We start from the raw sequence: 9,628 nt of genomic DNA, 5'->3' as shown, positions 1-9,628 counted from the left end.
ATCTGGAGGCAGGAGCTTCGAAGCCCCTTGAGACTCCCCCCCCCCTTCGCACGCGGAGGACGGAGAATGTGATAAATATATAAACATGGTAATTATTATTCTTTTTGCCACACCTGCATCTGCCACCCAGAAGCAAAAGGGAACAGTAAAGGATGTGGGAATAGTTCCTGCTCAATAAGAAATCAAGGTAACATTTTTTTTAAACAAAAGAATGTAAATGGTTTATTGAATATTTACAGATAAATTATAAACAGATAAAAACATTGGCAGGATTCTTGTAATAACCTGCAGTTTTTTTAAGAGTATATATTTCAAGAAGATGAATAAATGAGTAAATTAAGTTAATTTAGATATGCAGAAGGTATTGAAAACAAATTTAAGGAACCGCAGAAAGAGAGGGAAGGAAGTTTTGAAATGTCAAAATGATTGTAAAGTAAGTGAAATGTATAAAATAAGTGAAATGTATAAACTGGAAAAGTATAAAGAAATGAAAGCCAAATATATATATGTATATAGTTCCTGCTGGTCTAATTTAGGTCCGATGTGGGGTAGAAATGTTTGAAAACATTTTTAATTAGCAGCAACATGGATTACCAGCGCGACCTGAAGGCGCAGCGGAGGTTAAATTTAACCTGTAACTGGTGTCCAAAGTCAAGCCAGAAGTTGAACCTCCGGGAGCATCTTCCTTTCAAACTCTATGTGACAGAGACCGTCAGGCCCTGAGCAGGAAGCCGGCCCGGGGTCCTGCCTATTACGAGGAGCCACCCGAGACAGCGCGAGGACCCCTCTCGGGTCTGTCTACTCAAGTCGCCTGATTATAAACAACTGATGCGCCTCGTTCAGCCCCTTCTTATAGCGCAGTTTAATAGCCGAGAAGGTCGCCGGGCGTCTCCGTTGCTTTGACGGCGATTGCGGAGAGGTGAGAGGGAAGGGTTCCTATTGGCGAATCGGGCGTCCTTTCGGACGCCTACGTCCTTCCCATCAGCCCCCGCGGCAGCAGCTGCACTGAGCGGCAGCAGGAAGAAGGCGCAGAACCCACGTGTTGGACAAGATGCCCAAGTCCAAGCGGGACAAAAAGGGTTAGTGATGGCGCAGGTCCTCAAGGAACATTTTCTTACGCACCTGTGTATTCCCTCCCCACAAACCTATGTGTGCTTAGTGTTCAGAGCTTTATGTAGCCCAAGAGTGATAATTAAAACGTAGGATGCTATCCCTATACTGTATAGCCGTGATATTGTCCATTATTATTGTTTTAATCAGGGGACTGGTGCCGTGTTACTTTTGTTGTGACTTTATGGTTTTAATAGGCTAGGATTAGACTGAGGGGATAGCTCAGTCGGTAGAGCGTGAGACAACTTAGTCTCATGGTCGTGGGTTCGAGTCCCATGTTGGGCAAAAGATTTGCATTGCAAGGGGTTGGACTAGATGACCGTCGTGGTCCCTTCCAACTCTACAGTTCTACCTATAGCAGTGGTTCCAAACCATTTTTGGCCATGCCCCACCTAAGCATCTCTAAAATCCTGATCCCCCTGGTGACATATAATTCTTAGTACAGTGGTACCTCGGGTTAAGAACTTAATTTTTTCTGGAGGTCCGTTGTTAAGCTGAAATTGTTCTTAACCTGAAGCACCACTTTAGCTAATGGGACCTCCCGCTGCTGCTGGGCTGCCACAGCACGATTTCTGTTCTTATCCTGAAGCAAAGTTCTTAACCTGAAGCGTTATTTCTGGGTTAGAGGAGTCTGTAACCTGAAGCGTCTGTAACCTGAGGTACCACTGTATTCAAAAAGTGAGCTCCTGTTCACGTGGAGGAAGCCTAAAAGGCCATTAACCGTTAGTAACTCATTCTCGAATTGCCCCCCTTAAAAATCAGATTGTCCCCCTGTGGGGCATGTGCCCCAGGTTAGGAACCACAGATCTATAGTGTTGTTGTTTGGATCCTTCTGTCTCAGGAGAGAGTGGAGAAGTGTGCTTTTGTGGGTGAAGCCACTGGAGTGTTACAGCACCTGCTGTGGCTGTAGAGATTGATACGGGAGAGATGTGTTTTGTTTCAGGTGGGGCAGATGAAGGCGTCTGCTTGTGCTGCTGCAGATGCAGATGCACCAGGCATTTCTTCTCTCTGCGCTCCTCCCAGCAGTCATTCCTCCCGTGGTCACTGCTATGGATGCACGGCCTGACTGCCAGTCTTCAAACACTGCGGGTCCTTTGCAAAAGATTCCCACACAGTGGAGTTGATGTTGCCAGCCTTGTGTCATGTTTGCAGACATCTTTGTAATGCAGAGTTGGTCTGCCAGTGGGTCTGGTGCCAGAAGCTGGCTCCCCAAAGTATCCTGCCATCTTCCATTTTGTGGACAAGCAAGCGTGGATGTTTCTGAGACAGGAATATGAACATGCTAGGGGTGGTGGTTTGGGAGACCACATCTTTGTTTGAAATTCTGTCCTGCAATTTGATACCCAAAATGTGCGTGTTTTGTATTATATATAGTTTTAATTCTGTTAATGCTTAATTGTTAAATTATTGTTTCCCACCCCCCTATGTTTTTAGCTGTTCTTATTTCTATCTGCAATCTGCCTTAATTTCCTGTCAAGGAAGAAGGCAATGTATAAATAAATATATTACTATTATTATTATTATTATTATTACTATTATTATTTTAATAGCCTGACTTATCATAACTGCGACAATTGCTGCAGGGTAAAACAATAAGCCAAATATAACACTGAGCAGAACAACCGGGTTGCACAACTCTTCTTGACCTTGCCCCGGAAACTGCCTTAACTAGGCTCTCCCTGTGGCTGCCCAGCTGGAGTGTCCCATATGGAACTGAATCTCTTTCTTCTTCCTTCCAGTCTCCTTGACAAAAACCGCCAAAAAAGGATTAGAAGTTAAACAGAACTTAATAGAAGAGGTAAGCAACATTGCAAACTATGACTCTGACCCCGTGTGAAAATTTGCTTTGGAGAAAGGGCTTGGGTTTACCAGTATGTCACAATTTAGAGTCACATAAATGCACAGTCTTGAAGGATTTTTTTTTATTTTTCTCCTTGTCTTAGAACAGAAACCACAAAAAGTAAAATGAGGCCAAAATATAAAATGGCAGAAGCAATATAATTATAATAAAACCACCTCACCCCCAAAAACAGAAACGTTAAAGGTCACTTCCTTCATTCTGAATCTTGAAGGCTGTTTCTGTTTAGAGAATACCTGTATTTTTCGCTCCATAAGACACACTTTTTTCCTCCTAAAAAGTAAGGGGAAATATCTGTGCATCTTATGGAGCGAATGGTGGTCCCTGGAGCTGAATTGCCCAGGGGCCAAAGGAGGATCATGCCTTTTATTTTACAAAGAGAAAAGGGGGTGTTGAAAGGACCCCGCTCAGCAGCTGATCAGCAAGAGATCGGGAGAGAGATAAGAGTCCCGGCTCCCTTTCAGCCCCACCCTCCTTTGTTGAATGTGCTGCAGAGGGAGGTTTTTTGTTTCCCCAGCGACATGTGACTGGCTGATTAGATTAGATTAGATTAGATTAGATTAGATTCTGCAGCTTCTCCCTTTCCTTTAGAAGCTGCAGAAATGTGAGTTGAACCCCATAAAAACAGAGCTTTTCCTCTTTGCTTTTCCCCCTTTGCAAAAAAACTGCAAAACTTTTAGCTGATCCTCAAAAAAACAGGGTTTTTACCTTTGCAAAAAAAGCTGCAAAACCTTTAGCTGAGCCTCAAAAAAACAGGGCTTTTAGAGGAGGAAAACCAGAAAAATATTTTTTTCCTTGTTTCCTCCTCTAAAAACAAGGTGTGCCCTATGGAGCGAAAAATACGGTATATTCTTCTTACATTCTGACTTCTTCATATCCAGCTGCGGAAATGTGTGGACACCTACAAGTATCTCTTTCTTTTTTCCATTGCCAACATGAGAAACAACAAACTGAAGGACATTCGGAATGCCTGGAAGCACAGCAGGTAAAAAGAAGAATTCGGGTCGGCAGTGATTCTTTCTCTGGCCTTGCAAAACTGTTTGGATTGACTTAGAAAGAAAGAAAAAAAACACCTTTCAGGGAGAACCTCCCCCTGAACGATGGAGGACTGTGCATGCTCAGCAGCCATAAAAGAATTGTTGAAAAGAGTGGGGGAACTGTCATAGTGGAGGAATGGAGTATCCTGGAAATGACATGACTCTGAGGTTGGGGGGATTGTTGTTGTTATTCTTATTACCACCATCCATTTCTTAGTCACTTTCTACACAACCGTCAACAATGTAGAATAAAAGCAGTTTAGCCACAACACTGATGAGACATTTAAAGCAAAAGCAATATAATACAGAATATTCACCCATGGTAGAGAGACCCAGTCATCCAGTTTGGAAAGCTTGTCGGAACAAATATGCATTCAATCATTGCTAGAGGGTGCCAACCATATCTTGACCAGGATGCTGTTTTGCAGAACGAGGGCAGCCACAGTAAAGGCCCTGCGTTACTCAAAGCAGGCTTCTGAGATCACTGGCACTTGCAGAAGAGACTCCCACATCCCTCCTTAAATCAACTTAATCCATGGATTACTGTCTGCATTACTGACTTAAATATACTCCCAAAATGAGTTAGCTAAGTGTTTGTTGAGTAAGAGCATGTTGGTTTGAAATGTTTGATATTGGGGTCTCCTCCTACAGAAGATCTGATCGATTGATTTCCTTTTTGCAGGATATTCTTTGGGAAAAACAAAGTGATGATGGTGGCCTTAGGACGGAGCCCAGCCGACGAATACAAAGATAATTTACACCAGGTGGGGTGTCTGGCGTGTAAACAGTTTCACCAGCAACTTCTGCGTGTGACGAATTAGGGACACGCAGTGAATATTTCCCTATTGTCTCCATTCTCCTTTTGTTTTTCAGGTCAGTAAGCATCTGCGGGGAGAGGTTGGACTTCTCTTCACCAATCGCACCAAAGAGGAAGTTGCAGAGTAAGCCTTTCCGAGCCGCCTCTGTCGCTATAACGTTAGGAGATAACATTTTGCTTGTGAACATTGGGTGACTCGGGACAGATAAAAGGAAAGTATTTCACACGGCACACAGTTAAACTGTGGAGCTGGCTCCCACAGGGGGCAGTGATGCCCACCAACTTTAAGATGGCTTTAAGAGAGGATTGGACTAATCCATGATGATGGAGAAGGAGGAGGAGATGGAGATGGCTATCAATGGCTACTAGCCATGATGGCTCAGCTCTGCCTGTCGGACGCAGCAATGCTTCTGAATACCAGTTGCTGGTAAACCGCAGGAGGGAAGAGGGCTCTGGTGCTCCGGTCTTGCTTGCTGGCTTCCCACAGGCAGCTGTTCAGCCACTGTGAGAATAGAATGCTGGACTAGATGGGCCATTGGCCTGATCCAGCAACAGGGTCCTCCTTATGTTCTATAAACGGCTAGGAACAGGAAGCTGGAATATGTCCTAATTCTTGATACTGTAATATGGAATATGCAATTCTTATGCTTTCTATTTTCTTTGCCTGTTGTTGTTGTTGTTGTTTTGGTATTGTAAGCCACTTTGAGTGTTCTTTCCTTAGAAAAGCGGGATATAAATATTAAATCCAGATTCCAAGGTTTTGCAAACAGCTAAGCTTAATAGATTTAACAAAATAAAATAAAATAAAATAATTCCTTCCGGTAGCACCTTAGAGACCAACTAAGTTTGTTCTTGGCATGAGCTTTCGTGTGCATGCACACTTCTTCAGATACACTGAAACAGAAGTCACCAGACCCTTAAAGGGAGTGGGGAAGTTATTTAAGGAATACATGGAGAATAATGGTATAGGAAGATTCCTCATAGCAGAAATAGACTGAACCAGATGATAACTTAAGTAAGAGTTAATAAAGAGATAAAAAGGAATAATAAAAAAGAAAACCTTATAATTGTGCGATAAACATTGACAAAGAACAGCAGAAACAGCGAGCTTAATTGGAAGTCTTTTTTATTTAACATCAGAATGTTTTAATTTGTGGAAATTATGTTACAAATTTTGTTTTTGATTTTTGTATTGGATTGTTTTCTAGTAATATTGTAAATATCTTTATTTCTCTTTCTCTATCACTCTTTCTTTCTTTCTTTCTTTCTTTCTTTCTTTTCTCTTCCCTTTTGTTATGTCTTATTGTATTTAATTCTCAATGCTGTGGTGTTTGTTAGATGTCTGAGTGTTTTTTAAAATAATAAAGTTTATTATACTGAGGGAGTGGGGAGGGGTATTACTCAGAAGGGTGGAGGGAATGGGCGATCAGCTGATAGGTGTGGAAAACCTGTTGATGACTGTTAACGACTGCAATTTTTACAGGGCACGGCTACCTACCTGTAACTTAATAGATTTGTCGCTTCCTTCCCTTCCCCAGGTGGTTCGCTCAGTTTAAAGAGAACGACTTCGCCCGAGCTGGGAACAAAGCAACCTTCACCGTCAATCTGGATATGGGGCCCTTAGAACAGTTTCCCCACTCCATGGAGCCGCAGCTGAGGCAGCTGGGGCTCCCGACGGCGCTGAAGAAAGGTGGGAGATGTGTTAACCTATGGAACTCCTTTCCACAGGAAGCAGTGGTGGCCACCAACTTGGATGGCTTTAAAAGAGGATTGGACACATTCATGGAGGAACAGAGGGTGGACTTGTGTTCGAATCCTGCCTGCTGGTTTCCTCTAATGGGCATCTGGTTGGCCACTGTGAGAATCGGATGCTAGACTGCATGGGGTGCTGCTCTGATCCAGCAGGTTCTTTTTACATTCTTATGTGCACGTTATTGGAAATAGTTTAGCCGTGCTTTAACATGGACCCAGCTCTCAAGAGAGAAAACTATGTGTGTGAGTCTCCTTTCGTGTTAGCGTGATTTATTTGGCTGTCTTCACCTCCCTGCGTTGTATGACACAGTGAAAAATTCCCACTTTCATTTTCCATCAACTAAGCACAGGGAAACGAGGATTTACGCAAAAACCCAAGAAAGTAAATTATAAGCAATTCCGAGCTCCAGTCTGTTTTTTTTTTTTTAATCTTTCTAGGGAATAAATTGAAGCTTCTTTAAAAAGGCTTTGGCCTGTTACTGCTTTTAACTGTCCACAGCCATTTCCTTCTGTGTTGTTTCATTGACAAATAGAGAATCCAATTTATTTCTTCCTTTCCAGTCCTAATAATAAGAGAAGAAAGGTGCGAACTTTAAAATCTATTTTAAGAGCAGTTATTCAGTGCTCGACCCAATAATATTCCCTTGATCTAGAGTCTAGACCAGGGTGTTCGAAACTTGGGTCTCCAGCTGTTTTGGGGCTACAATTCCCATCATCCCTGACCATTGGTCCTGATTAGCTAGGGATGATGGGAGTTGTAGTCCTATAACAGTTGGATACCCAAGTTTGGGAAACCCTGCTGTAGAAGCTTACCACCTCCCCAAAGATATGTCTTTCCCCCAGTACAGTGATGAATGTCTTCTTCAGGACATCTGAGGCTGTGCCCTTCAAAAACCCCTCCCCCGCCCTTTAACCCACAAGGGGGTTAGGTGGCCAGATTTATCTTCTAACTTCCTCTCTTCACCGCATAGTTATCTCTGCTAGCAGACGATATATTGGTTCACCATAGATCCAACCGAAAGTCCTGGTGTGTGGGGGGGGGGTGTCTCCTGATCATATGCAGAGGGTCAATTCTGCCCCCTCTTCAGCAGATGCTCATGCCTCGCTCCTGTCTCTCAAGCTGGGAGGAAGGCGGCCTCTTCCCAGATAGCTTGTGCTGATAGGAACTTTGTCAGCTTCCGAAAGCTCTGAACACCTTCTCTGCAAGGAAGCAAAAATAAAATTCTTTCCCCCACATCCTCTGCCATTTCTGGAACCCTAGATTGGTACTAGCAGTGCTTCCTGAGCTCCAGCCAGCATGGCCAGGTTATGGGCCAACTGACTTCTATAAGCCAATTCTGGCCGCTTCCCCTCCTAATCTTCCTCTCTTGTTTGCAGGAGTGGTGACCTTAATCTCGGATTACGAGGTCTGCAAAGAGGGGAGCATCCTGACCCCTGAACAAGCACGTATCCTGGTGAGCTGGCAAAGAACGCAGGGTGGGTCCCTCAACCGAGGGATCTCCAAGGCCTGGGGTGGGGGAGTCTTCGATTGTTGCTGTGCAAGGCGTCCTCCTTACAGGTCGACGTGTCGAAGCTTGGAGTCAATGAATCTCATCCCCGTGGACTTTGGTGCTTTAATGCGAGAGACAGCGCAGTGTAGTGGTTAGAGCAGTGTTTCCTCAAACTTCTGCAGTTGGGCTACAATTCCCATCATCCCTGACCATTGGTCTTGCTAGTTGGGGATGATGGGAGTTGTGGTCCAACAACAGCCGGGGACCCAGGTTTGAGAAACACTGGGTTAGAGCGTTGACTAGGAACTGGGAGACCAGGGTTCGGATCCCCACTTGGCCATGAAGCATAATGGAGGTGACCTTGGGCCAATCACTGTCTTCTCTCAGCCTAACCCTACCTCACAGGGTTGTTGTGGAGATTACATGAGGGCAGAGGGAGAATCATGTATGGCCCCTTGGAGAAAAAATTGGGCTGTAAATATAATAAATACTGCTATCTCTTCCGCTGCCTAGTCTCTCACTTCTGTCCTTTTCTCATGGAGAGGAAGACTGGCTCACTTCAGAACCACATCATACTTGTTTCAAGTTGCTAGACCTCATTGTTTGGGTAGATTCCCAGAAGCGGATACCTGGGAAACTGCCCAGAGAAGAAGCCCACCCCTACCCCTCAGCTACAGAAATGTAGCTCTTGTGCTAGGCGAATAAAGATACAGATTTAGCTACAAAGAGAAGGCAGCTTTGTGTGTATTGTTTCTTGACATAAGCAGCTGTGGCTGAGGACATTGGGCGTGGCCATCATTTTTCTCTTTTGTTTCAGAAACTCTTTGGGTACACGATGGCAGAGTTCAAGGTGACGATCAGGAGCGTGTGGCATGCAGAGACGGGAGACTTTGAGCAGCTGGCCGAAGAGGCAGAGGACGTCACGGAAGGGATGGAGGAGGAGGCGGAAAAGGATAACTGTGATGAGGATGACAACTAGGCAGGAGCAGGACTGTTCCTATAGGACTAAACTGCTCATCTAAGGACTTTATCATATTTTTATATATAGATACAAAGCTGAATGAAGAGCTTTTAAAGTTTTGGTCTGTTTCCTTTACATACCATTAAAAAAAACCCAATTTGGATAAATCCAAGCTGTGCCCCCATAGCTTAGTAGCAGAGCAGCTGCTTGGCATGCAGAAGGCCCAGGTGTTCAGTCCCCGAAGGCATCGCCAGGTAGGGCTGGGAAGAGACTCCCTGCCAGAAAACCTTGAAAGCTGCTGTTGCTGCTACTCTGTGCCAACCGTACTGAGCTAGATGGACTCAGTAGTCTTGAGTTGATACATGGCAGCTTTTTAGGTAACGTGCAGAAGCTTATTCACATCCATGAGGACTAGACTCATGCTTTTAATTGGGAGGGGAAGGACTACAGCTCCATGGTAGAATGCCTGCTTTTACACGCAGAAGGTTCTGGGGTTCAACCTCTGCCGATTCCAGGGTTGGAACTGTCTCCTGCCTGAAACTCTGGAGACCCACTGCAAAGGTGAACGGTAAAGGACCCCTGGATGGCTAAGTCCAGTCAAAG

The 9,628-nt window shown here is 44.4% G+C and overlaps 1 protein-coding gene across 1 annotated transcript; it reads left to right on the top strand.

Moving 5' to 3' along the window:
• Nucleotides 1-977: 977 nt before the first annotated feature.
• On the top strand, nt 978-9,090 carry MRTO4 (MRT4 homolog, ribosome maturation factor). The gene is made up of 8 exons (XM_033159442.1): nt 978-1,079; nt 2,850-2,908; nt 3,850-3,953; nt 4,688-4,769; nt 4,879-4,946; nt 6,361-6,512; nt 7,952-8,028; nt 8,882-9,090. The coding sequence occupies exons 1-8, from the start codon at nt 1,052-1,054 to the stop codon at nt 9,041-9,043; spliced, it is 732 nt and encodes a 243-aa protein (XP_033015333.1). The 5' UTR covers nt 978-1,051; the 3' UTR covers nt 9,044-9,090.
• The last annotated feature ends 538 nt before the right edge of the window (nt 9,091-9,628 follow it).

This window comes from Lacerta agilis, chromosome 8 (assembly GCF_009819535.1).
Source record: "Lacerta agilis isolate rLacAgi1 chromosome 8, rLacAgi1.pri, whole genome shotgun sequence".
NCBI classification, from domain to species: Eukaryota; Metazoa; Chordata; class Lepidosauria; order Squamata; family Lacertidae; genus Lacerta; species Lacerta agilis.
This window is presented reverse-complemented; position numbering and strand designations above follow the sequence as displayed.

Coding starts and splice junctions, on each gene's coding strand:
- MRTO4 (XM_033159442.1), top strand. CDS start 1,052: ATGCCCAAGTCCAAGCGGGACAAAAAGG. Junction 4,770..4,878: donor ACAAAGATAATTTACACCAG/GTGGGGTGTCTG, acceptor TTTGTTTTTCAG/GTCAGTAAGCATCTGCGGGG. Junction 6,513..7,951: donor CCCGACGGCGCTGAAGAAAG/GTGGGAGATGTG, acceptor TCTTGTTTGCAG/GAGTGGTGACCTTAATCTCG.